At 40.1% G+C, this 27735-nt stretch overlaps 2 protein-coding genes across 5 annotated transcripts in view; both read left to right on the plus strand.

The window, feature by feature from the left end:
• The first annotated feature begins 14 nt into the window (after window positions 1-14).
• Window positions 15-27735, plus strand: part of TRAPPC13 (trafficking protein particle complex subunit 13) — a 47635-nt gene continuing 19914 nt past the window's right edge. For all 4 annotated transcript variants that reach the window (XM_045022289.1, XM_045022290.1, XM_045022291.1 and 1 more), the window contains exons 1-7: window positions 15-153; window positions 12913-12981; window positions 14979-15078; window positions 16211-16295; window positions 19222-19349; window positions 19589-19661; window positions 26241-26285. In XM_045022289.1, coding sequence (XP_044878224.1) covers window positions 108-153; window positions 12913-12981; window positions 14979-15078; window positions 16211-16295; window positions 19222-19349; window positions 19589-19661; window positions 26241-26285 — 546 coding nt within the window. In that variant the 5' untranslated portion in view covers window positions 15-107. The remainder of the gene's footprint in view (window positions 154-12912; window positions 12982-14978; window positions 15079-16210; window positions 16296-19221; window positions 19350-19588; window positions 19662-26240; window positions 26286-27735) is intronic.
• On the plus strand, window positions 28-5419 carry SHLD3 (shieldin complex subunit 3). Its single transcript, XM_045022298.1, has 2 exons — window positions 28-153; window positions 4444-5419. The coding sequence occupies exon 2, from the start codon at window positions 4596-4598 to the stop codon at window positions 5340-5342; it is 747 nt and encodes a 248-aa protein (XP_044878233.1). The 5' UTR covers window positions 28-153; window positions 4444-4595; the 3' UTR covers window positions 5343-5419.

Here is a 27735-nt window from a genome sequence, read left to right on the forward strand (position 1 = left end):
CTCAGGCTGCGTGCGGACCTTTATCCTTGTTCCTTTCGCCATTAGCAGAATCTTGGCCTGGGTGAATCCCGTAGGCGGCGAAGGCCCAGAGAGGGGAGGCCGAGGCAATGGATGCGAACCAGCCGAAGCAAGAGCATCTGCTGGCCCTGAAAGGTACCGAGACGGGAGCTCACCGTCCCTCCTCCTGCCTGGGCCCCAACCTTTCGCGCCAGCCTGGGCCGCGGGGTGGCCCCTGCCCTCGTTGCCCGTTCCAGGGCTGTGCAGGGAGGCGCCGGGTGGCCTTAGGCCGGGGCAGGGGGAGAAACCAGGGCGGAGAGTCTGTACGGGAGGGAGTGTGGGATAGTGGGTAGAGCGCGGAAGCAGGCCCGGCCAAGCGCGGGGTGCCCTGTTAGGTTCCGGGAGGTGGGCGCGACGAGCCCCTGCCTCCCTCCGCCCGCTAGCCCTGGCAGTGGCTGCACTGCTCAGGTTGAGCTGCGGTTCCGGACACCGAGTGGGATGAAGAGCGGGCCGGTGAGATTAGCGCCTTTCGAGGAAGAATGAAACACCTCGTGTCTTAAAGACAAAATACATAAATATTGTCCTGATGCTGCCTGTCTACAAAAGCACTTGCTGTAGTTGTCACAGAAATATCATCGTGTGGTAACAAATGGGGGAGGAAGTGGTTCACTGGTCACTTTCTCGATGAGATGTGGGCAACGCTTGTGCTAGACGTTAGCACTATGTAATCCGGGGACGTGGGTTCTGTTCGTGGCAGTGTCAAAGAATCTTTCTGTAGCCTTAGGTAAGTCCCTTATCCTTCTTAGTTTCACTTTCTCCAGCTGTAAAATAGGAATAATCACCTCTCTTTATATAGGACTGCATACTTCTGGGGGAATTCTACACCACTGCATGGGTGCAGAATTCATGTCCCCTACAGATTTCTTTGTTTTCCAGCAGAAAAATGACTTTCTGATTGGGAAGCTGCAAGAGTGGTCACATGTCCCTCACCAGCAGCATAGGCATGTCCACAGATGCTGGAACTAGCAGTGATGAGGGTGCTAGTGCACCCCGTGACTTGAAGTAGTAATAACAACCCAAATACATGGTTTCTGCCTTCAGCACCCCCGCTATAAAAATTGTTCTAGTACCACTGGGTGCATCATTTTGGGGGTCTAGACCAGCCATTGGAGAGGAAAATCACTGGGTGCGGGGGCTGCGGATGCCCTGTCTGGTGGCTCCTACCCTGCATCAGGCTCAGCTGGTAGTTCTGTCTGGGCTGGGGCTGAGCAAGGACAGGACTTCCTCTTCTCCCTCAAGGAGCGACCGGCGCTGGGTCAGACCCATCCCCAGAAACTTCCCCCAGCTACAAGAAGCTCCACACCCCCTAACTCCATTGCTCCTCAGCTGCAGAGGAAGGGGTCACTGTATGGGGAGCTGTTCCTCTATCCACCCAACCCCTGTGTAATCCAGACCCCCCCCCCCCCACGCCATACTCAGACCTCCCACAAAGTCCTCTTAGCTCCGCTCCAGTGAGCCCCATCCTACTGCACCTGGATCACCCCAAAAAGCCTCCCGCTCCTCTGAGCCCCAACCACCAGGACCCTCACCCCACCAAGCCCCAGCACCCAGAACCCTCCTATGGCCCCCTATGCATCCATTTGTGTGTATGCACGCAGAATTTCTAATTTTCTGGTGAAGGATTCTCTCAAGAGTAAGTACTGTGAGTTCTTTGAATGAAAAAATATACAAGTACAGAATGTTGTATTAATTGGAGACTGATGTGTTTACAGTCTTGACCAAACAGATTGGAAGAGAAACAAAGATATAGGTGGTGGAAAAGCTGTGCAATGCTTTGAAGGTGAAGAGGAGAAACTTGAACTTCATTAGGAAAAAGAGAGAGTGAGAGAAGATCTTGTCTGGAAAAGGAAGACTATCTTGGTGGTAGTGTTCTGCATGGATTGGAGAGGGAAAGGCTAGAAAGCTTCTGGAAGTCACAGAGCATATAAACAGTACTGACTTATGGGGGTGAAAATCCTGTGTTCTGCAATACCTGCAGTTAGCAAATGAGTTTTAGCATGTTCAGCAGAGTGCTTACATTTGCTATCCACTGGGCTTATGGTATATAGAATACTATACTTCTGTCTTCTAACTCTTTGCTCAACAGACAACTGCAGACTTAATTGATTCCTTGCCTCCATGGTCCAGAACTGATAAATTAATGTTTTCTACATTCTTTGAGTCTAATTTGCATGAGAGCACAACTGCACAATGGAGTGCTGACCATTTTTGCCAGTAGTGAATTGAGACCTGTAACAATGAGAGAACAGAGCACTAAATAATCTATATCTGTTTTTCCCTTTTCTCAGTCAGTAAAAATGATATTGCTTCTGGCATTGTTTGTCTACCATTGTGCTTTTGTGTTCATATTAAGTAGCAATAATGAGCAAGATGAAGATGAAGTCCATAATCCTGTAATCGATTTAACTCAATGGGGCTACTCAGGTACATAAGTTATACATCTGCATAAGTGATTGCAGAATTGGGGTTTTAGGCCATGTCTACACTAGTGAGCTTACAGCAGCATAGCTGTACCGATGCAACCACACTGCAATAAGATCACTTGTGTAGCTGCTCTGTGCTGATGGGAGAAAACTCTCCTGTTGACATAATAAAATCACCTCAGCGGGCGGCGGTAGCTATGTCAGTGGGAGAAGCTCTTCTGCCGACGTAGCATTGTGCACGCTACCACTTATGCTGGCAAAACTTGTCACTCAGGAGCATTTTTTTCACCCTACTGAGTGACATAAGTTTTGCTGACATAAGTGGTAGTGAAGACATGGCCTTGGCTGAATCTACCTCATGTTAATATGCTTACTTTTAAAACACTCCGGAAGACAGTATATAGGTTTTAATGGTGTTAGCTTAATGCTGTCTAAAGCAGTTAGAGATTTCAAATGATATCAAGCTGCTTTTCCACTTTTCCATAATAAAAAAAAATAAAATCAACAGTTCTGCTGTTGTAACAACTCATTCAAAGCAAAATCTTTTCTTAATACACCCTTGTTCGTGGCACAGAGGACTGATAAGAGGTGTAAGTAGATCCCTGGACCTGCAGAAAAGTCAGTGTAGCATGTGTCCCTTTCAGCTCCTAAAATTCAGTCATTGCAATGCAGTAGCTAAATGATCAGTCTAGTGTCTGTACTATTACTGTCTATTGTTGGTGTCTGTTAGAACACACACAGATAACTGAAAATGTGGTTGAAATTAGAGAATAAAGGATGCTATGAATTTATTCCATAATTGATAATCCTATTTGTATCCATTACCTAACATGCAATTTAACCTTCATCTAAGAGATAGAAATGTTGAAATTTGGAAATTAAGGAGTATCATATTTAAAGTTTTCATATAATAGCATGACTGTGATGTGTAGCTCTGAAGTTTGGAGCTAAGACTGGTTGATATATAGTTATGCTTTGGAATGGAAATAAGAAAAACTTAATTATATATTGTCTGGCATACTTGGAGTCCAGAACAGCTTCTTGGCTAATATCTACTTTAAATTGTGTGTTTCTGTTACTCCTATTTCAGAGAGTATTTTTTTCATCATCAGTAACTGTAATCTGCAGTATATTATTCAGTTTCCTTCATGGGAGTAGAAGGAAGATATTGGTTTTGATTTGTATTTAAAATTAATATTTTCTTTATTCTCTTCTCCCTCTGCCTCCTTTTTCTTTTTGGCCTGATAATTTAAGACGATATAATAGGTTTTAACTTCAAGCTGGTGGTAATTTTATCATATGACTGTTAACGTTTTAAATGAAATCCTGGTACTTTTTGTGGATAGCATTAGATATGTATGTTAAGAACATAGTGCCATAGATGCATGGTAATTTGTGGGTAAATACAATGGCATACAGTCTGAGAGTTCCATTGAGGCATGATTAACTGGGCAAAACTTCCTCATATCAATTTCATATGACCACAGGAATGGGTGGGTGACAGGGAGGAGAAACAGCATAGGTTTTTCTATGAAGAGCAGATCATATAAGTTTTTTTTTGTTTGTTTGTTTTTTTATTGGAGATGTACCAATCTCCTAGAACTGGAAGGGACCTCGAAAGGTCATCGAATCCAGCCCCCTGCCTTCACTAGCAGGACCAATTTTTTGCCCCAGATCCCTAAGTGGCCTCCTCAAGGATTGAACTCACAACCCTGGGTTTAGCAGGCCAATGCCCAAACCACTGAGCTATCCCTCCCCCTTTGTTAAAGTTTAAAATGTACTTATCTGGTGTTTTAAAACACTAGCAATGATTAAATACCAGTAAGTAATCACTTGTGGTAAAGTATGAAGCATTCTGTTACATAAATATAAATATTGCTAGTTTATCTTTACAGCATTTTGTTTTACTGCAAAATATTCTAGCAATATATGGCTTAATATGGTGGTATCTTATTCTTTACAGTACTCCTGCTTTAGGTCCTGTTTTCTTCTGATCTGTGCATCACATGCAAGAAGAGATTCTTGTAAATAAGATGTATTACGCTGTAGAGTTGAGGATCCTAATGAAGAGACTGTTTCTTTTATTAAGAATAACTGGATTCCTACAGTACCAGCATGGAAGTAGTTTTGCATTATCGACCATTTCAGAATGACCTCACAGAACTGCAGAAACTTGCAGAAGAAACACTGAAGGAGTTTCCTATTCGGCAACTACCAAGATTTGTTCCCTGGTTTCCAAATGTTTCACACAAACTTCCGCTCAAGCCTAAAAGACAACCACCTATTATTTCTGGTGAGAAAGCAGACGAAGTTAAACAACTTGTTGCAGCTTCAGAACCTTTTATTGGGCGATATTATGACTGCACAGTGGACCTTCTGGAGTTTCAGTCTAATCTGAAAACTGGTCAAAGTTTAATCCAGGCACAAGCGGTGCATGCACAAATTAATTCAAGAAATCTGGAAGTACAATCGGCAAATGAAAAACCAAAATTGAGAAGGTCTTGGAGTATTTCTGTCCCTAGTCCTAAACTTAAAGAAAAAATTCTTCCTTTATCTAGAGAACTGCAGAGTAATTTAGAAAGAATGAAGCTACATGCATTTTATAGAGCAAAGTGGACAATTGAGCAATCTATTTGTAATAATCAAACTCTAGAGGACATTTGGATAAAATTGAACACAATGATCAAACACAATGAATTGCCGTCTTGCAATGCTACAATCCAGAGATGTGTGGACCAGATATGGGTTTTCTGTGACATATTATATAGTGAATATGTTGGCAATCTTCTTAAAGAAAGATTAAATCTTACTGGGAGAATGAACTTGCTTGTACATAAATACGGAATTATATTTACTTTGTAACTTTAAAACCAAAGGAAATAATAATATTACTGTCTGGAATATTAGGGTTTGTATCCACAAAAACAATGAGGAGTCCAGTGGCACCTTAAAGACTAGCAGATTTATTCAGGCGTAAGCTTTCGTGGGTAAAAAAAAAACACTTCTTCAGATGCATGGAGAAGTGGGTTTTTTACCCACGAAACCTTATGCCCAAATAAATCTGTTAGTCTTTAAGGTGCCACTGGACTCCTCATTGTTTTTATTAGTTTGATTAGAATTGTTTGTTTACATACGATTTTGTTTGATCATGAATCATATCAGTGTATTTTGTAGTTATTAAGAACTTCAGCGTAGCATTTGTGTAACTCACGCCTCCGCCCCCCCCCCCCCATGCATAGCGTCAGAGTCCATTGTCCAGTGACTCTTGCAGATGAGCTATGTTAGGAAAATGAAATCTGTACTTCTGTCAGGTAGAGGACTTCCTTCCTGTACTGATTGTGTTAAAATTCAGAGGAGAGAAAAAGCACAATGTATTTTTAAGTGAATCATCATTGTCACCATGATGGATTTTTATTTTGTCCTAGAGTTCCAAGATGCTGATTATCTCAAGGAAAAATTCTCATTAGGATGAATAGTTTACATTTAAAATGTAAACTGACTTCCATTCCACACAGATCTTGTCATCTCATGCTTATTATTAATTATTTGCTCTGAAATACCAAATAATAAAGATTAGAGAAAAGTTTATATTGTAGTAATAAATTCTTTCACCTCCATTATTTTATGCCTTTTGCACTGATATTTTTCTGGTGTCCCTGCTTTTTTATTTCAGTCCTATGTTTTAGCCTCAGTAGCTTATAATTATAGTGGTGAACAAAAAGAAAGTGCTAGGTTAATGGTTATTAAACCATCAGCATCTTGGAAAATTAGTCTGACTAGCTTGTGAAATTGTACATATTGATAATATAATGGTCCCACTGGATGAATTGGTAGGTTAAGATGTTCGAATGCAGCATGGCTTGCAGTGACATGAGAGAAGAGACCCATCTTCAGTATGAATGTTGAGTATGCTCCTGTCCTCTTCAGAGGGTTTGTTTTAAACTGTAGAGCAGGTACCTTGGGACCCTGTAGGAGTGTATGGGCATGTATTTCTCTTGGGGACCTCTGCTAGGAAGTTTACAGTTATGCTAACTGTCTTGGAAGAATTTGTATCCTAGCTAGATGTAAATTGTTACAGTAGGCTGTAGCTATGAGGGAAGAAGGGGAAAATAGTGAATGGGGATCTCAGGATGTTGGACAGTGTTCTGAAGGCCATTGTGTTGGATTAGAGTACAGAGAGAGAGAGAGAATCCCCATTTATTTCTCAGAAGACCCAACTATTCTAAAAGTTAACCATTTGTAACTATTGGCAAATGTTGTTTCCCACTTTAGAGGTGTAAGTAATAATTTTACATTGCAAAACCCATTGGGAAACATAGTTCCACAACTCCCATTTCTAACCTTATTTATTTTCAATAAACACACATGTTGCTATCTAAAGCGAAAATCTGAAAATTAATGTGATTTTGATTTAATTGATAAATTAACAGTTTGGATGGGAAGTGTCTATATTTGGCCTAATGCTTCCATCCTGCCCCCTCCACTTAAATGGTAAGTTTCATTGTGAGTACTACTGATTTAATCTCATTGCAGTTCTTTTGGCATCTCTTACCTCTATAAACAAATCAGTTAATCACTAGGCCTAACCATTTGCCATCACACTGACAGGACAGATGTCCAACCCAGCAGTATAATTTCTTCCTTCTGATTCTCTACAAGTACTTCTTGCTCTTGCCTGAATGCTCAGTGTTTTCTCTTGAGATATGAAGTTGTTTTTAAATCTTTTAATATTTCTGTTTAGTACAACTGCATTGAGAGTTTCATAGGCTAACCCAGGGTCTGTATTAATTTAAACGCTTGCATAGCTAAATTGCATAGTTTAATTTACTGTTCCTTATAACAACAAAATTAGTAAGATATAAATAGCCCTTGTCTAGTCAGAATTTTCTTCCTTTTAATATACTGTATAGCAAAGAAACTTTGTGGTAGAGGGCAGTATAGAATAAGCTATCACACTTCTTTTATCTTGGGCTATAACAAGAAAATCCAATTTTGGGACCTGATCCTGCAAAGACTTTACATAGGCAGTAGCGTTATTTAAGTGAGTAGTCCCACTGAAGTCAGGTCCTGACCCTGCAAAGATTTATGCGTGTAACTTCACTCACATGAGGAGTCCTCACTGAGTAAAGTTACTCACATGCATAAATCTTTTCAGGATCGGGACCTTAATTTGTGTTTGGCTTATGACTTCACAGTGTGACAAGTTATATCACTGTAATCTGTGTCTGTTTTATATACGTCATTAAAATTGGACTAATTTTCTCTAGTTATACATGATTGGTATCCGTTTTCTGACTTAAAATTCTTGATAAGAACTTACTGTGAGAATCAAATAATTTTAGGACTTTTAATATATGTCCACTTTCTTCAGTGCTTGTAGTTTTCTGGATAACTGCCGTCAAATGGGTTGTGAACACCCAGTACCGTCTATTAAGAGGATTATTTCAGTTAGTACTGATTTACAGTCTTAAACCCAGAACTTTGTTTTAATTTGTTTTAGAAATGCTTAGCTGAAATGCATATGTATTTAAATCTCCTTAGTATTTTGCTTGCCTTCGTTCTGGCCCATTTCTCCATTACTGTGTTAGGTGCAGTCTTTACAGGAAATAGGATTGGGTGTGGGAAGATGACTTTAAGCCACTTGTATGTTTCCCTACATTGTGGGCCTGGGTGTTAGTGTGAATTACAGTATTCCCAACCTCAAGCATTCAGGGATCATAAGTCAGGCCCCCCAAAAGTCATAAGATTATATTAAAATTCATGCAGTTTTTTTAAATAATGGATTTTAGGTCTTTTTATTTGCCTTCTTGTTTTTGAGCTTTTAGAATTCATGGTTTTTAGGTCTTTCTATGTCCCATCATTGTGGCAAACTTTTTTTTTTTAAATGAAAGCTGAGATTTTCATATAGTTGCATGACTCAGGAGCTGTGGTTTTAAGGAAAATGCCATATATTGTGAGACTTGTGATAAAATCACAAGAGTTGGGGGCAACAGTGAAATTAGAATAGTCCTAAGACTTGGAATTAATTTGACTTGACTCCTGTGGCCCTCAGTTGTCCAGGGGAAGCAGATAATAGCCAGAGTTCACCAGCAGTCCAGATTCATCCCATCTTTCCCATGATATGTTCTGGGTATGTGGTGGGTAGAGTGACCAGATGTCCCATTTTTATAGGGACAGTCCCCATTTTTGGGTCTTTTTCTTATATAGGCTGCTATTACTTCCCCCCTCCACGTCCCGATTTTTCACATTTGCTGTCTGTTCACCCTAGTGGTGGGGGACAGACATAGAGCTGTTGCAGTAGTTCTATATTAGAGGCTGCTCTCGGGGTATTTTCCAGGGGAAATTTATCACCTCTTTATGCTAGAGTTGTGTAAAGAGGCCAGGAGCCCCTGCTAGGAAGATCTGTGTGCCTTTCTCGCCTTTTTCCTGTGCCAAAGTGGCACAGTGGGGTTAGATTACATTTACCCAAGCAGTCAATAAAATGTCAGGACAATCAGAACCATGCGCTTTCCAAAGTACCCAGCCAGGTCCAGGATAATGATTAGCAAAACTGCATGACTTATGTGTGAAAGCCCTGGTCTACACTACGCGTTTAAACCGAATTTAGCAGCGTTAAACCGATTTAACCCTGCACCCATCCACACAACGAATCCCTTTATATCGATATAAAGGGCTCTTTAAACCGATTTCTGTACTCCTCCCTGACGAGGGGAGTAGCGCTGAAATGGGTATTGCCATGTCGGATTAGGGTTAGTGTGGCTGCAACGGTATTGGCCTCCGGGCGGTATCCCACAGTGCACCATTGTGACTGCTCTGGAAAGCAATCTGAACTCAGGTGCACTGGCCAGGTAGACAGGAAAAGCCCCGCAAACTTTTGAATTTTATTTCCTGTTTGCCCAGCGTGGAGCTCTGATCAGCACGGGTGGCGATGCAGTCCCACATCCAAAAAGAGCTCCAGTATGGACCGTATGGGAGATACTGGATCTGATCACTGTATGGGGAGTCAAATCTGTTCTATCAGAACTCTGTTACAGAAGACGAAATGCCAAAGCATTTGAAAAAATCTCCAGGCTATGATACAGAGTCCACAGCACAGTGCTGTGTGAAAAGCGTAACGGAAAGCCAGAGAATCAAATGGACGCTCATGGAGGGAGGGAAGGAGGGAGGGAGGGGGTACTCAGAACTCCAGCTATCCCACAGTCCCCGCAGTCTCTGAAAAGCATTTGCATTCTTGGCTGAGCTCAAAAACATTTTCCCGGGTGTTTCAGGGTATATGTAATCAATTTACACCCTTCCCCCCCCCTCCCCCGAAAGAAAAGGGGGAAAAATTGTTTCTCGCCTTTTTTCAATGTCACCCTATGTCTACTGCATGCTGCTGGTAGACAGGGTACTGCAGTGCTGAACACCAGCATCCCCTTCCCGGTGGCAGATGGTGCAATATGACTGATATCCGTCTTCATCATCAGCCCGTGAGTGCTCCTGGCTGGCCTCGGTAAAAATGGGAATGACTCCCGATCATTCCCGGCAGATGGTACAAAACAGCTGGTAACTGTCCTCATCATAGCAACTGGAGGCTGAGCTCCATCAGCCCCCCCTTTCATGTCTAAAGAAAAGATTCTGTACTGCCTGGACTATCATAGCAGCGGGAGGCTGCGCTCCTCTCCCCACTCACCCTTTAATGTCCTGCCTGGACTATCATAGCAGCTGGAGGCTTCCTCCCCCTCATTTTATCTCACTAAAAAGTCAGTGTTTCTTATTCCTGCATTCTTTATTACTTCATCACACAAATGGGGGGACACTGCCACGGTAGCCCAGGAGGGTTGGGGGAGGAGGGAAGCAACGGGTGGGGTTGTTGCAGGGGCACCACCTAGAATGGCATGCAGCTCATCATTTCTGCGGGATCTCTGGGGCTCTGACATGGAGCGGCTGTGCTCTCTGGTTCTCTAGTACACTTGCCCCATATTCTAGGCAGGACTGACTCTATTTTTAGTCAAAACATAAAGAAGGGAATGACCTGGGGAGTCATTCCCATTTTTGTCCATGCGCCCTCGGCCGACCTCAGTGAGGCCAGCCAGGAGCACCCATGACAGCAGCAGATGGTACAAAACGACTGATAACCGTCATCTCATCATCAATTTACAATGGCAGACAGTGCAATAGGGATGGTAACCGTCTCTGCTACCTTGCAAAGGCAAATGAATGCTGCTGTGTAGCAGTGCAGTACCGCGTCTGTCAGCAGCATCCAGTACACATACGGTGACAGTGACAAGGCAAAACGGGCTCCATGGTTGCCATGCTATGGCATCTGCCAGGGCAATCCAGGGAAAAAGGGCGCGAAATTATTGTCTGCCGTTGCTTTCACGGAGGAAGGATTGAGTGACGACATTTACCCAGAATCACCTGCGACACTGTTTTTGCATTGGGATTTCAACCCAGAATTCCAATGGGCGGGGGAGACTGCAGGAACTATGGGATAGCTCCGGGATAGCCACCCACAGTGCAACGCTCCGGAAATTGACACTAGCCTCGGTACATGGACGCACACCGCCGAATTAATGTGCTTAGTGTGGCCGCATGCACTCGACTTTATACAATCTGTTTTACAAAACCGGTTTATGTAAAATCGGAATAATCCCGTAGTGTAGACATACCCAAAGTCTGCACAATTTAAAATGACATTCTACTTTTTTGTGTGTGCTGTTTGGTGTTCTGTAATGTAATTAGCAAAAACTGTATGAAAGTATGAACAATTTAAAATGACTTTTTTTTTGTTGTTGTTGGCTGTTTGGTGTTCTGTAATGTAATTTAAATGAAAATCCAGGATTATAACTGGAATGCAGGGTATTAGTTACCAAGTGTTTGTAACTTCACTTCCATGTGTTTAGGAAATGCTGAATAGTTATTGTGACTTTTTTCTGTATTGCAGTTTAAATAAATTACCAAAACAATTGAAACTGGTGTGATTATATTGCCTTATTTTGACAAATAAAATATGCAGAATTTTGCAGAATTGTGAATTTTTTGGTGCAGAATCCCCCCAGGAGTACTTTATCCCTTCTTCAGCTAAAATCTCCAGTGTACACCTTCCCATTAAAAAGGGTTTTATACACTCATGGTTCACTTTTGTAATATGTACATTCCCTAAAACAACTGAGTGTGCCTCCACTAACCATCCCATGTAGGTGTCTTGTATTGTAGCATAAACTACCACATGAACCATTGCACCATGCCCACATGCATACCTAAAACAATCAATGATTTTACCAAGCTGGCATCAATCAGTGCTGAGTAGACTAATGAATATGAAATGAAAATTCATCAGTCTTTCAAATAGCAACTTCCAATGCAAGCTTGTCCATTTTATTTTTCTGTAGCCTGAAGAGATCCTGAGCTGAAGGTTGCCTTGATCTGCTACATAAAATGTATTTCCTATTTTTAAATTGTAAATAATACATTCTATATGAAAAAATGAAGGAATATTATTTTTATTTTGGAACTCCTGTATTCTTAAATTACTTTGCCTGAGAAGCTATGACTTACAATGTAATATTCAACAGCACAATTATCAGTATTTGTTTAGTCTTTTGAGTCTTATTACACTTATGAGCTAAGATCAAGTTTAGAGGTAAAGCTTAACCAAAAATATATTGTAAATGAGGGGAACACTGGTTTGCAGAGAGGAACTGCAGACATTGGTCCTAGCAAATAATGTTATGCATCTGCATTTAAAAAAAATACTGATCCTTTGTCTAGAATTTTACATCTTCAAAGAAGTTTTCAGACAATGGTCCTGATCTTGCAAACATTTATGCAGTGGAACTCAATGGGATTACTGTCATGTGTAAATGTTTGCATAATCAGGACCAGTGTTTGTTTGGTTGTATGGGGAGGGAGGAGGTTGTTTCTTTTTCTTTTTTTTTTCCCCTATTCTCCATCTGGAAAATAATCCCGCTTGAGGATAAATCCCAGGCACCATGATATAGATGAGGTTACATAATTTGAGTAAGATGGTTTACAGCAGCCTTGCAAAATTCTACTTGTCCCCTTTCCTGGGGCAAGATTATTTGGTTTGTTTGACGGGTAAGTAAAATCTCATTCATTTTGTTTTTTCTATATTGTAGTGTAGAGTTTGTTCCTAGGCCATTACATTTTCATGATCATTTTGCAAGGCTGATTTAAAGTTTGTGAGTACAAGAAATCAATTGTATGCAATGACCTAGATCCCTATTAAACTTAACTCCATACTGACCAAAAATATTCACCAGGAAGTGCTGGTAATATAGTTTGAAAGCGGGTGATACAAGCAGACTTCAAAACAAGAAAATGAAAAATGTGGTGTGTTTTTTTTTTTTTTTACTAAACTACTAAATATTTTTGGATCTTTTAAATACTATGTTTGCATTAACTTTTCCTTTCCTTTCTGAATTCACAGTGATGAGGTTAACCAAACCTACGTTATTCACCAATATTCCAGTGACTTGTGAAGAGAGAGACTTGCCAGGTATATGATGATCTCTTGATAATTAATTAATTACTGGTTATATATCATCAGAGGTGTTCAGTGTGCTCTACTTAACATATTTTTAAAAAGAAAAGCAGGTTCATCCCCGAGGAGTTACAATCTAATGAATACAACACAAAAAAGAATGAAAAGTGTGGATGGTACTAGAAAGGCAAGGGCATCTGAGAATGTTTAGACTAATTTAGTAAGCAACATAAATTGGAGTTTCATCCTGGCACACAAAAGCAAAAAGGATTAAAGCAGCCCAGAATGAGCATCTGAGACTTCTACACCACACCTCTGCAGTCACAGAGGTTACAATGTATTATAAACATTACCCCTGTAATGGCCATAGAAAATTAGCAAAGTTCACCACCACAGTTCTCATTCCAAGGCTTTGGAAGCTTGGTAGACAACCTGTAAACATGTGCCCTAAAAATCTGAGGAATTAGGAAAATCATAACACCCAGTGGAAACTGTTTTTGGTGTTTTGAGATGATTGTATGTGGAGGGAAGGTTTCAGAGAACCAAGTGCACACTGAGGAGAAAATAGAAGCATGGAATTACCATCCATATCTGGAGACAAGGCATTCTGCATTACTCCCTCATTACAGCCATTAGTTTACCCAGCACTTTATTTCAATGGACAATTGAGAATGATTTTTCAGGACTTGTTGCCTGATGAATTCCCTTGTCTTTTGGTGCTACCACAGCCTTCAAAGTTCTCCCCTTGAAATTGCTGGGTTCTCCCCAGATATTGACTATATTCTAGAGGCCAGCCAAGGTGGAGAGAGAGGTGCCCTGCAGCTTAAAGATTTTTTCCCCCTCTCCATCCCAGCAACTGTCATTCTCCTTCCCCCATCTCCTTCCAGTGCAATGGCAATGTACCTTCAAAAACACCAAATACTTTGTCATCCGACAAAGTGGGTATTCACCCACAAAAGCTCATGCTCCAATACGTCTGTTAGTCTATAAGGTGCCACAGGACTCTTTGCTGCTTTTACAGATCCAGACTAACACGGCTACCCCTCTGATACTTGACCTTCAAAAACACGTATCAGGATAAAAAGACAAAATAAAGAAAATTGTATAGGAATGTAAATAGAGTAAAGTAAAGAAGGATAAATGGGTCAGCTATTTCTGATATGCTGTGCAGTAGGTCTTAATGCAGGCAGAATTTCCATTGAGATTAATGTTTATCCTGAGATACGTTTTTGGGATTGAGCCCTTCTGTGTATCTGTTGACTGAATTATTAAACACAACAGGTGGAATTTTCAGAAATTCTCACTGTGTTAAGGGGAGTAGAGTTAGACCAACATTGAATGCTTTTGAAAATTCCACCCAACTTGTATTACCTCAGTGAGGAAAATATGACATAGACAAGTCAGTTCTCAAAGCCTTGGTCACCGAGAATTTTTTTTTTTTAATGTATCTGTAGCTATTCAGGCAAAATCCAGTTTTGCTTGCTTTTCATTCTCTAAGGAAGCATGATATTTTATGTAAGATTGAAAGATTATCTTTTTGCTGAATTAATATACGAGATAAACTGGTGCTTCAGTCTAATATGAAAGACTGAGCAGTACTGAGATCAGTGTATAATGATTATGATAGCTTTTTCTGTTGCAAAAGCTGTAGTTAAGGTTTCCTTGTATGCAGGTGCCCTTTTATTTATAACTTAATTTTACAAAATCACAAGTTCCTAATCTGCACACCCTGTTCAGCAAGTAAACAAAACTCTACTAATGCTTAGAATTTAGCATGAGTGTACTTCAAGAAGCAATTAAGAGTCTAACATGAAACTATTCAATCTGTCCTTTATTCTGGGGTCACTAAAGGAAAATAATTTAAACTAAGCAGTCATAATATCGATAACATTCAAAAGCAGCACTGTATTATCAATTTCCAAATGCATGGGAAGTAAACGTGACATTTATATGTAGACAAGGGTTTAGTTTATGCAAGTGTTTTTGATCTATGCCATTATATATTATTCCAGGAAATCTGTTGAATCAACTTATGAAAGATGACCCTTCTACTGTAAAAGGAGCAGAAACTTTAATGCTAGGAGAAATGCTGACTTTGCCTCAGAACTTTGGGTAAGAATCAAATAAGCAACTGTAAGGTATGAAGATTATTGCTACACGAATCCTGGAACTTGGATTATTTGTGCTTATTAGCTCTCTTTACTTTTTTTACAAATACACATTGCAGTATTTCGGTGATAACTGAGGATAACTTGTTTATTTAATTAACAACAGGAAACTATTTATGAAGTATAAACACACAGTACTGGTGTAATATAGCCTGAATGTATTCAGTGACTGTATCTACAATACGTACCTGCCTCTCTGTGTAGTAGGGTCTAGGAGAGACAGTAGACAGCATGGCACTGTGTAGTGCTCTGCAGTATGTGCAGCAATTTTTAACTTCCAGGTGAAATATAACCCTTTATAGCAGACAGTCCCTTAATAATGTGCCTGCATTAGAGAAACTTACATTCATGTACACACCCCTAAGATATGCTGCACCAACGAAAAGCAAGATTTATGCCAACACAGTTTACTCCAGTGATTTACTATATTAAGTTGCACAGGGGTAAGCCTCACTTTAAACTGGTGCAGTGCACATACATTTAAGGTTTTAAGGGACAACCTCTGTATATCTCATTGCAGGATTGGGACTTTAGTTTAACCGCTATCACTGAGATTGTCATTTCCAAGTAGGAATCTGACTTGATCTTTTTTAGGGGGGGGAAATAGTTAAAATTTAAAAATTTTGTGTATAATAGGAAATTTCTCGGGCCTGGTTTTCCAGACATTTACGTATGTGAGTAACTTTATTCATACATGCAATTCCATTGGCCTTGATTACAACAGGCACTGCAAAATTTCCCACTATTACTACATCTGGTTCTGCTCTGCTAGTGTTAACAACGTTGGGATTCCTAGACTAGAGATGGGTTGCTACCAGTAATTAGGACACAGTGTCAGTTAGACATGTTTTGAGCAAGGTTAAATGAGACAGTTTTTAAAATGCCAGTGGCCCATCTGTGATCAGATTCTTGATATTGCTAGCACTAATGGAACTGAACTGGTTATAGCATAGACAAGATCATTGTAGAATTTTAAAATAAAATATTTACAATAATTAAAGATGGACTCTAATGGTTTTCAGTGGGTTGACTTGTTGAGAATTACATTGTTAAAAAATACTATTTTCTTTGAACAGAAATATATTTCTGGGAGAGACCTTTTCCAGTTACATTAGTGTGCATAATGACAGTAACCAAGTTGTCAAGGATATATTGGTAAAGGTATGTGAAAAAATATATCTATTTGTTGGATTTATAAAATGTGTCAAATCCATAGTATCTGGTGCATTTTTAACATAATACACAGCATGTATTAAGAAATAACCATTAAAAGGTTTCCCAGCACAGGAAAAAAAGCACCTCAGGTAGTCTGGAATGAAATCATAAAGAGCTTTAGAGAACAAAATCAAAGTTAGGATTGCATCCAGAAGCAAGTGGGAAGAAAGTCTTTGTAGTATTAGTGTGTCATGATTTTCACAGCTAAGACCAGCAGGGACTGTATTCTGCATTAGCTCTAGCTTCCGAATGGTCCTCAAAGACTGTCCCAATTAAAGCGTACATATCTCTGAAATTATTTACATAGCCAAAGATTATTATGCCACTGACTGAAATCTAAATTGTCTCTATTTTTAACCAAGTATGGAAAAGCTTACATAGAAGCATTGCAAACATGCAGTATTCTGTTTCTTAAGTACAGATGAAAGATTGAAAATGGTTCAAAATTATTAAAATGCCTGTCTCTTTCATCTTAGTGTGTGCAATATTAGCTGATGAAATCTTGTTGTGGGTTGAGTTAAAACCTCCATTGAGATTGATAGATGTGAACTCACCCTTCAGTTATCATATCTGTAAACATAAGCCCCCACCAAAGACAAGAGGAGTATGTTTCAACCAAGGAGCTTTTGCTGAGTATTGTTTTCAGGAGTGGGGGAGTAGGCAGAACAGACAAAAGACAGAGAGGGAAATAGCTGGAAGGAGCAATTGAAAGCACAAGGGCAGACCCTGAGAGAAACCTGGGGAGAGGTTTTTGGGTCAGGGGGATAGGCTGAAAAGAGTGCTCTTGTTGATGTGAGCAAAAGAAGCTGTTTCCTTCTATTTGATTGCTTATGCATTCAGAGACATGTATGTTTTTTTGTTACTAAACAAACCTGCATCGAAGAAATATCTGACTGTCACCAATTTCTCTTCCTAACTGAAGTGGTGTACTAGACCCTAAATCAGATGTGGGCAAACTACGGCCCGCGGGCACATATGGACCGCTGGACCGTCCTGTCCAGCCCCTGAGCTCCCGGCCGGCCCCGGCCCCTCCCCTGCAGCCATGCCGCCACGCGGGCCACACTCTGGCCTGCCGCTCCCGCTGGGCAGCGTGCGGAGTGCAGCTGGCTTTGGCCGGGTGTTGCGGCTGCGAATTCGTGCTGGTGGTAAGGGGGCAGAGAGCGGGGGAGTTGGATACGGGAGCAGGAGTCCTGGGGGGAAGTCAGGGAGGAGGGGGCGGTTGGATGTGGCAGAGGTCCTGGGGAGGGGTCAGGGGATGGGGAACAAGGAAGGTTGGGAGTGGGAGTCCCGGGGGACCTGTCAGGGGGCGGGGATGTGGATAGGGGTCAGGAGGGCAGTCAGGGGACCGGGGGGTAGGGTTGGATAAGGGGATGGGATCCCGGGGGGCAGTTGGGGTGTGGGGTCCTGGGAGGGGTTGGTCAGGGAACGAGTCACAGAGAGTGGTTGGATAGGGGGTGGGAGTCCCGGGGGGGGGGCAGTCAGGGGGCAGGGGTGTGGATAGGGGTTGGGACAGTCAGGAGACAGGGAGCAGGAGGGTTGGATAGGGGGCGGGAGTCCCAGGAGGGTGCAGTCAGGGGACAAGGAACGAGGGGGGTTTGAATGGGTTGGAGGTTCTGAGGGGGGCAGTCAGGGGTCGGGAAGTGGGAGGGGATGGGGCCCAGGCAGTTTGGGGAGGCAGAGCCTTCCCTACCCGGCCCTCCATGCAGTTGTGCAACCCTGATGTGGCTCTCGGGCCAAAAAGTTTGCCCACCCCTGCCCTAAATATTTGGCCAGCTGCTCTGGTCAAAAGGGGCAACAATATATACTTAACACACTTAGCAAGCTTAGTGGTGATTCTCCATTACTAGCAATTTGTAAATCAAAATTGTATGTTTCTCTAAAAGACATGCTCTGGGAATTATTTTGGGGAAGTTCTGTGGCCTGTGCTATACCAGGAGGTCAGACTAGATGATCACAGTGGTCCCTTCTGGCCTTAAAATCTATGAATATATATGTCAAATGGAAAGTCCACTTCAAATGACTATAACCTCAGCAAGTAATAACTCCTCTCATATTGAACAAAAATGGGCTAAAATCTGAATCATGGAAGCCCTCTTCATTTGGAAATATTTTTGAAGCCAGTGGCAGTGCTGTGAGCTAAGGCCATACAGAAGCAGACCTTCTGTATGTGTACTGAATATTATCCTTGGCTTTGAAAAGTTACATATTATATATATTAATTCTGTTGCAGTTATAAATGCATTTAGTCAATCTATAGCCAAATAAAACATATTTTCTGGTATTCACACATTCCCAACCTTTTCATTTATCAATATTTAAGGGAGAAAAAACTGTACTATAACATTACTCATGCCATGGATCTAATTATGCTGCAAAACAAAAACTGTTGGGCCATAAATAGAAATGGTAACTAAGATCTAGTATGTAGTCCTTCTCTTCTCCTCTCCCCACCCCTTTTTTTGAGTCCCTTTTCAATACTGCCCTTATTAGACAAGAATGAAACACAGACATTCTTAAGACAGTATGGGCTTGCTGTCCTAATTCAGGGAAAATTGTCATTGCTTGCAGGCTCCACAGGTCGTTCTCATGCATTAATGTTGCTGCAAATATTGCATGAGTTATCTTTTACATACCAATTAATTTAAAAAAAACATGTAATGTATGTGCCTGTGTCTGAAGACAGATTTTTAAAAAAAAAACTTTAAAAAGTAGATTCATTTCTGGTCACTTGGCTTTCATAGTATCCTGTAGATTATTTGAATTAAATGTAGTGCCTCACAAGGTATGTTTTGGTTGTTTTTGTAATGCTTTGCTCTTTAGACAAACTGATGATTTGACAGCATTCTAACCTGTGTTGTTTTTCAATTCCGAGGCTGATCTTCAGACAAGTTCTCAGCGATTAAATCTTTCAGCTTCCAGTGCTGCAGTGGCAGAACTTAAATCTGACTGTTGCATTGATGATGTTATTCACCATGAAGTAAAGGAAATAGGAACACACATGTAAGGTTTTATATCTCCTCCTGACTTAGGCATTTTCTTACACGTATCCCTGAAGTTATTTACATATCAAAAGACTAGCATGCCACTGACAGAAATCTAAATTGCCTTTGTTTTAAACCATAGCAAGTATGGTAAAGCTTACATGGAAGCATTGCACACATGCATTGTTCTGGTTCTTCTTAACTACAGACAAAAGATTGAAAATTGTTCAAAACTATTAAAATGCCTGTCTCTTTCAGCTTAGTATGTGCAGTAAGTTATACTACACAGACAGGAGAGAAGATGTACTTCAGAAAGTTCTTCAAATTCCAGGTAATGTGTATAAGAATATGCAATGTCTGTAGCTAACAGGTACTGTTTGTTTACTTGCAGCACTTGAAATCTAAAAAATATATTCACTTCTTTATTGAAAATAGGCATATAGAATAGTCTGTTTAACATAATATGTCTTTAGGGCTGGTATATAGTGTTGTAGGCCTTGCTTTTATAAGACATTTAACAAATGCGGAAAAATACTCAGTGCTATGAGATGCAGGGTTTTTTTTATGGGTGATGGAGTTCAGTATTGTCCCACCTTTTAGAATTTTTTCAGTGTTGTTTTTTTTACAATGTAATTTCCTATGTTTTCAAATATGTAAAAGGTTGTTACAAGAAGGAGGGAGAAATATTGTTCTTCTTAACCTCTGAGGATAGCACAAGAAGTAATGGGCTTAAATTGCAGCAAGGGAGGTTTAGGTTGGAAATCAGGAAAAACTTCCTAACTGTCAGGATGGTTAAGCACTGGAATAAATTGCCTAGGGAGATTGTGGAATCTCCATCATTGGAGATTTTTAAGAGCAGGTTAGACAATCACCTGTCAAGAATAGTCTAGATCAAGGGTGGGCAAACTTTTTGGCCTGAGGGCCACATCTGGGTATGGAAATTGTATGGTGGGCCATGAATGCTCATGAAATTGGGGCTGGGGTGCAGGTGAGGGTGCAGGCTCTGGGGTGGGGCCAGAAATGAGGAGTTCAGGGGGCAGGGAGCTGGGGTACGGGAGGGGTCAGAGGTACCGGCTCCAGGCAGCGCTTACCTCTAGCAGTTCCTGGAAGCAGTGCCATGTCCTCCCTCTGGCTCCTATGTGGATGTGCAGGCAGGCGGCTCTGTGTGGTGCCCCATCCACAGGCACCACCCCTGCAGCTCCCATTAGCCGCAGTTCCCGGCCAATGGGAGCTGCGGGGGTGGTGCTTGGGGCAGGGACAGTGCGTGGAGCCCCCTGGCTGCCCCTAAACATAGGAGCCGGAGGGAGGAGTGCTGCTGCTTCCGGGAGCCTCGGCACAGGTACGCAGAGTGGCCTCCAATCCCACTTCCCGTGTGGAGCGCAGGAGCAGGGCAAGCCCCAGACCCTGCTCCCCAGCAGGAGCTCAAGGGCCAGATTAAACTGGCTGGAGGGCCAGGTGTGGCCCACGGACTGTAGTTTGCCCACGCCTGGTCTAGATAATACTTAGTCCTGCCATAAGTGCAGGGGACTGGACTAGATGACCTCTCAAGGTCTCTTCCAGTCATATGATTCTATGTTTAAAAAAGAAAAGAATGTCAAAAGAACATTGTTAAGTTTGCAAAGTCAAGCACTCAGTAGTTAAGAAATGCCAAATTAAGGTTGCACTGGCAAACTTAATTCTGGCATTTCCTAACTCTTGAGTGCTTAACTTTGCAACCTCAATAATGTTCTTGGAGTTTAAAAAAAATAAAACTGGCAAAAAAAACAAATGGGTCATTCCACCACACAGACATGTGCCACCTGAGCTAATGGAGTAACAGACAGTAGTAAATTGTCATCCTCCATGTGGGCTAGCACTAGAGGAAGATGAGACACTTTGCCAGTGTGTTTCACAGATGTTTGCTGACAGGAGAGGAATGGTAAGATTCAGGAATCTTGGGTTCCATTACACGTTCTGGAGGACTGTAGTGAGCACAGACTCTTCTGCCTATTTCTCATAAGTTTTGACCCCTTCTGTCGCATCCCCTCCAACATGTCCCAGTCCTCTCTCTTTCCCAGTCCCATTTTCCTTGTCTGCCCAGCCCAGTTTCCAATACTCTGGCTTCTCATTCCAGTCCTGGTCTCTTTGCCCAACCAGTCTCAATCCCACCCCTACCTCCACCCGACTTGTTGTTCTGAGACTCCTTGCCCAGCCAGTCTCCCGTCCTCCCAGCCCTTGTCAAGTCTCTCTTCTCTATCCCACACCCATGGTCTCTAGCTCTCCTGGCTTCATTTCTGTTCTTAATTCAACTTCAGCATCTCCCGCCATCCCAGGTTTGTCTCAGTCTCCTTATCCAACCGGTCGCATTCCTCCTCACCCTCCATCCTGGTTCCTCATTAGATCTCTCTCTCTCTCTCCCCTTCCACTTGCCCCAGTGATTACTAGTCCCAGTCTCTCTCTGGTTCTTTGTCCGATCTCAATCCCCCACTGTTTCCCTCCCTGGCTCCCATTCCTAATCTCCTTGCCCAGCCAGTCCCTGTCTTCCCCCAGTCCCAATTCCCAATCTCAGTGCTCCCTCCCCTTGCCTTCCCCCAATCCCAGTCTCTCCAGCTTCTTGTCTAAATTTACTCCGGCTCACCTCCCAGAAGGCTCTGGACCCTTTTGGATTCAAATTGGGCAGCTTTCTCTTTGTCATTGCCTGAGTGCCAGCAGCGGTGTTGTTGAGAGCACAGGAGTGAGAGGCTGCCTGCATTTAGCATAGGGGCCTGGGCCTGGTACGGCACGGCATGGCCTTGAACAGCCCAGAGCTGCAATTGCAGGGAACATCGTGCTCCACCCCAGGCAGGAACATGTCCACTGTGGACAGAATCTTCTGAGATCTTAGTTGCTAAGTCTCCATTGATCAAGTGCAAACTGCAAATTTTTTTTTCAAAGATAACTTGGCTAAATTTGGATTTCAAGTCCCCTGCTCCAAATGTTGTTGATATTTTTGAACATGGGAAAAATAATATATTTTTCTCTAACTTGATCTTGGAAATGGCTGAAACATTTTTGGTAAAATTTCCAAAAAAAATTCTGCCTGAAGAAGAAAACCACCATCTAATATTTCACCTTGAATGGTTAAAGTTTGTAAAAGTTATAACTAACTGAAAAGACCATGTTAAAATGGGAAATATCAGGCAACTTTAATAAGAGGCTGCCCAGCCTATAATACAGGGGTCAGCAACCTTTCAGAAGCAGTGTGCTGAGTCTTCATTTATTCGCTCTGATTTAAGGTTTTGCGTGCCAGTAACACATTTTAACATTTTTAGAAGGTCTCTTTCTCTAAGTCTATAATATATAACTAAACTGTTGTTGTATGTAAAGTAAATAAGGTTTTTAAAATGTTTAAGAAGCTTCATTTAAAATTAAATTAAAATGCAGAGCCCCCCGGACTGGTGGCCAGGACCCAGGCAGTGTGAGTGCCACTGAAAATCAGCTCATGTGCTGCCTTCAGCACCCATGCCATAGGTTGCCTACCTCTGCTATAATATATTAGATATGTACTCTTTCCGTTGACAAATAGTGAACTCTTTCACTTATTTTTGTTTGTTTGTTTGTTTTTTAATGGACCTGTTATTACCATGATTGGTTGAAAACAACCACATTTCGAACCCCAACCCAAATTATCAATGTCTGTCTATTAATTGCAAAAAAGAAATGGAGCATTGGAACACATTGGTGTGTTGTGGGGTTTGTTTTTTGGGGGGAGAAGGGTGCTGTTTTTAGTGTGTGTGTGTGTGTGTGTACTCAGTCACTTTTTGTTTGTTGAAATGTTACATGTAAAATGAAGGACTCTTGGTATTAGACCACCAGAAAGGAGTTACAAAATTTAGAAGAAAAAAAGCAAAAATGATTAAGGAACCAATTTATGAGGAAGTATTTGAAAGAATACTTTCAAAGAATATTTTGGCCATCCATGACTAAAGAGGGATAAAATAACTACAGATATTATAAATATAAAAGGTCTTATTGTTAAGACATTAATCTTACTCTCTAAGAGAAAATTTCCTTTGTTTAAGTTAATCTCATCACATCATGTATATGGTGTCTTGGGCCATCCTAAATAGTTCCTCTCCATTCTTAGGTCCTGATCATACAGTCAGACATATATGGGCTTGTTTTGAATCTGAAATTGATTGTAGGATCAGGACCTAAGAATGGAGAGGAACTATTTAGGATGGCCCAAGACACCATATACATGATGTGATGAGATTAACTTAAACAAAGGAAATTTTCTCTTAGAGAGTAAGATTAATGTCTTAACAATAAGACCTTTTATATTTTGAAATAGTCTGAAGAAATTGGTGCGAGCTCATTCACCTCAGTCATTTAAAATAGGACTGGTGAATATATTGAAAGAAATAAAACTGACTAGTTGCTGGAAATGTAGTAATTACCTCATAGATCTTTTCTGTCTGATTTTCTGGTTCTGTATTTTTAAGGTAAGTAAAATTTGATCAGAAAAACTTTGAGAGGTGTTTATTGATTGTTAAATAAAGTAGAATAGGAAGAGGTCTTGACACCAAAACCAGCCATCCAGGATAGAACAAAAAGAAAATCCACATAGGTAGACAGCTACTGTAAATAATAAAACTTTCCTCTATTGTCCAATATTTTGGGATTTTTAGATGGGGGAGAAAGGGGAAATTGTTCAACATTTGAATAAAAGAAAACTAATTTTACAGCAAAGAGAGAGGGATCTGCAAACAAGGTAGTGACACATCAGCTGTATGTAATTAGTTGCTATCTTAGTTTTTCCTCATTTAAATACACACAGCTGTTACACATCTATTGATTAAAATACATTCTTAAGTTTTAATAATCACAGCTATTTTATACACAGCAATTAAAGATCACGTACCTCAATTAAAAATATAAATATAAAAAACACAAACATTAAAAAGCCACACACGATTTGCTTTACCCATCAAAATGAAGATCCATCTTGGAATTTAAATATAATCCTCAGGCCTTGTAAGACACGGCATATATAGAGACACTATTTTATGATTGTGAAAAGATGGTAGAAACTTGTAATGTTGGAGAAACACCAACTTCACCTAACTTCTGCTGTTGACAGGGGTGTCTTCAGGGCTTCATTAGGAACATGTGGAATAATTTGAGGAATTAATTGCTCCCAAGACATATTATGAAAAACGGTGATAGTTCTATAGTTAAAGGTTTGTATCTGTGTTCGAACAGTGTATATAAGGCTCAAGAAACAGGCACATTTCTCAGTATCTAAAGCATGAGATCGAAGAGCACTCTAAAACAGAAGGTAGCATGTTGACTTTGCTGTATAAAAAGAGCTTAATAATCAAAGTGTGATATGTGACACTTTTAATACATATTGGAATGCCCTGACATGATCCTAGGATATTTTAATAGGCATAAATATATGGATATAATCTGTGAACTATGTTGGTATCTGGTTTATAGAAAGACCATTTTTTTTAAACTAATTGGCTATGCCTACAAGATTCCTGGGAATTTCAGATGTGATGCTTTTATGTTTTATAACTCTGCTATAAGGAGTTTGAGCTGGGTTGGCTCTAGGCTTTCTTGTGTAAATATGGCACTAATGGTAGAACATAGATTTATGTAATACGGAGTCCTTATAAGCAGCAGTATGTGGAGAGAATTATAAGAGAATTCAGGGAGATAGTATCTGAACACATGCAAACAATAAAAAATGTGATATAAATGATCTAATAGTAAGATATTATGTAGAGAAATTTGCAAGCAACCCACATTGTTTAAAAATTATGGGTACTGCGAAAGATGATAGCCCTGGGGTAATTGGGTGAAATCTTTGAAAACAAGAATAATTTCAGAGCAGCTTATACATAATGGTGTTGGCAAAGAATTAGATTGTGACCATTTTCTGAATAAATTCTGGGATTTCTAGATGATTTTATAATATCACAAAATTTTGCAACTATATCAACTGAAAGGTGTTTGTTTTTCTAACATTTGATATAATACGAAATTCTCAAAACTCTGCTTAAAAGAAGTAAATCTTTTTCTTGCTCTCTTTGGCCTCAGTTGGAGAGCAGATATAAATTCTATGCTTGAATTCATCAACTGATGTGAACTAGGATGAAATATAACTTCACAAGCAAACTGTATGGTTTGATATGAAATTTACATAACGTTTGTGGGTTTTGGCACTAGTAATTTGTATCTTTCTTTATCGAGGAGTGTATCTTCTGATTGTGTATATAATGGCTCATCTTATGTGGTTAAAATGCTCGTTAGCTTGTTTCTAATAATCTTCACTGCAGATGTAACAGTTTTTAAATTAGAAGTCTGGGCTAGAAATTGTTTGATTAGTTAATTGCATACAGCTGATATTTCATTGCTTTGTGTGTACTTAGTATTTAAGTTCCTAGGCAAGCTGCATTTGCTATAAAACTCGGGGAGAAATTTGATGCAAATCTTTCACATTTTTGTTTCTTCAAAACAAAAAACCATTTTTTGAATAGTGGAGAAGAATGTATCATTATTTTAAAGAGACTGATCAACTGCGTAAACTAGATTTTTCTCCCAGTGTAAGAGGACTTTTTCTTATATGAAAGCATTTTCCAACATCTTGTCAAATTATTCATGCATTTAGCAAAGCAGTGAAGTATGTAGCTAAGAAGAAGCAATTGTGCACAAGAGTAGTGCTGCATCTCTTAACTGGAGGAATCCTAGGAGCTAGCTCTTATGCATTACATTAACATATGTTGCTTTCCTGCTAGATAAGAAAGAAAAACATTTTTATGATTTGAGTAGATATCTCAACATTTAAGAACCTAAAAAATAACAGTTGAAATCAGTATCTTTTTTAATAATGGCAGAGAAATCTGAGAAAGCCCTTTTTAATCTGTATTCCTTTTTCAATCAGGTTCTCAAACCACTAGATGTGAAAACAAAGTTCTATAATGCTGAGGTAAGTGTAATTTTATTTACTGCATAGCAAATAGTGTTAAGGTTAAATATGAAAAGATTCTTTTAAATAAATGTAGTACCTTGAAGTGCTAGTTGTGCCAGCTAGCTTGTTTATATGTTCTATGAAAAAAGACTAATTTACTTTGATTTCACCCTTTTGTTTCAACAAGCTAGACATGGAATGTCCATTTCATCATCCATTTTCAATGTTGGGGTGAGAAGGGGAGAAATAAGTTCAGATTTAAGGAATATTTGGTTTCCATCCAGTAACAATATGCGCATATACTGCTTTCTCCTTACGAAGTTTAATAAATGCAATCACAATTGTTTGTATTTCTGTTTTGTAGTAAATATTTTAAGGCTGACTGGGAGAGTACTGTTTAAACTGCCATAAAGAGGATTAATTGTGCTCAGTATCAAAGTACTAATTTGGCTGGCTTCAGGAAAATTTTGTTTAGCTCTAATGTGAACATGTTTTTTCTGTAAAGTAAATGTCTTATCTGTGTCATTTATATAATAAGTTCATGCACAAAGCACTGCAAAGATATGACATTATATAAGTGCTACATATTTGTATGTACTTTTGGATTTTTATGCTTTTAATTAGAGACTTATGGAATAGTTTACTTTTTTAATTTATGACTTTATGGGCACTGGAAGCTTTTGCAAATGGAATTTCAGTGTATTCTGTACATCTAGGGATTTCCTTGTGGATTTTTGTATTTTTCTACATTTTCTGCAGAATTTAATCTTCCACAGTAACCTTTAGGAATAGAATACAAGACATGTAGCCAGGAAATCTGGCTTCTGTTCCCAGCTTTACCCTTTATTTGCTGTATGGTGTTGGGCAAGTCACTTAATTTCTTCTTAATATTCCCTACCTCTGACATGAATTTAGTACTATCCTCAAAGCAATGTTGTACAGATAATTAATGCTTGTAAGGTGTTTCAAGATCTTCTGTTGCAAGGTGGGTGTTAAATTATGTTTGAGTTACTAAATAAAGTAACTATATTTCTTTGCTGATCATTTCTTCAGAATCATCCACCTAATGTGCTTGTCTCATCCATTGGCTCTCAACCTTTCCAGACTACTGTACCCCTTTCAAGAGTCTGAATTATCTTGTGTACCCCCAAGTTACACCTCACTTAAAAACTACAGGCTTACAAAATCAGGCCTAAAAATACAAAAGTGTCACTACACACTATTCCTGGAAAAAATTGCTTACTTTCTCATTTTTACCATATAATTATAAATCATTCAGAATATAAATATTGTACCTACATTTTGGTGTATAGTAAATAGAGCAGTATAAACAAGTCATTGTCAGTATGAAATTTTAGTTTGCACTGACTTCACTAGTGCTTTTTATGCAGCCTGTTGTAAAACTAGGCAAATATCTAGATGAGTTGATGTACCCCCCTGGAAGACCTTTGTGTACTACCAGAGGTAC

This window comes from Mauremys mutica, chromosome 6, assembly GCF_020497125.1.
Source record: "Mauremys mutica isolate MM-2020 ecotype Southern chromosome 6, ASM2049712v1, whole genome shotgun sequence".
NCBI classification, from domain to species: Eukaryota; Metazoa; Chordata; order Testudines; family Geoemydidae; genus Mauremys; species Mauremys mutica.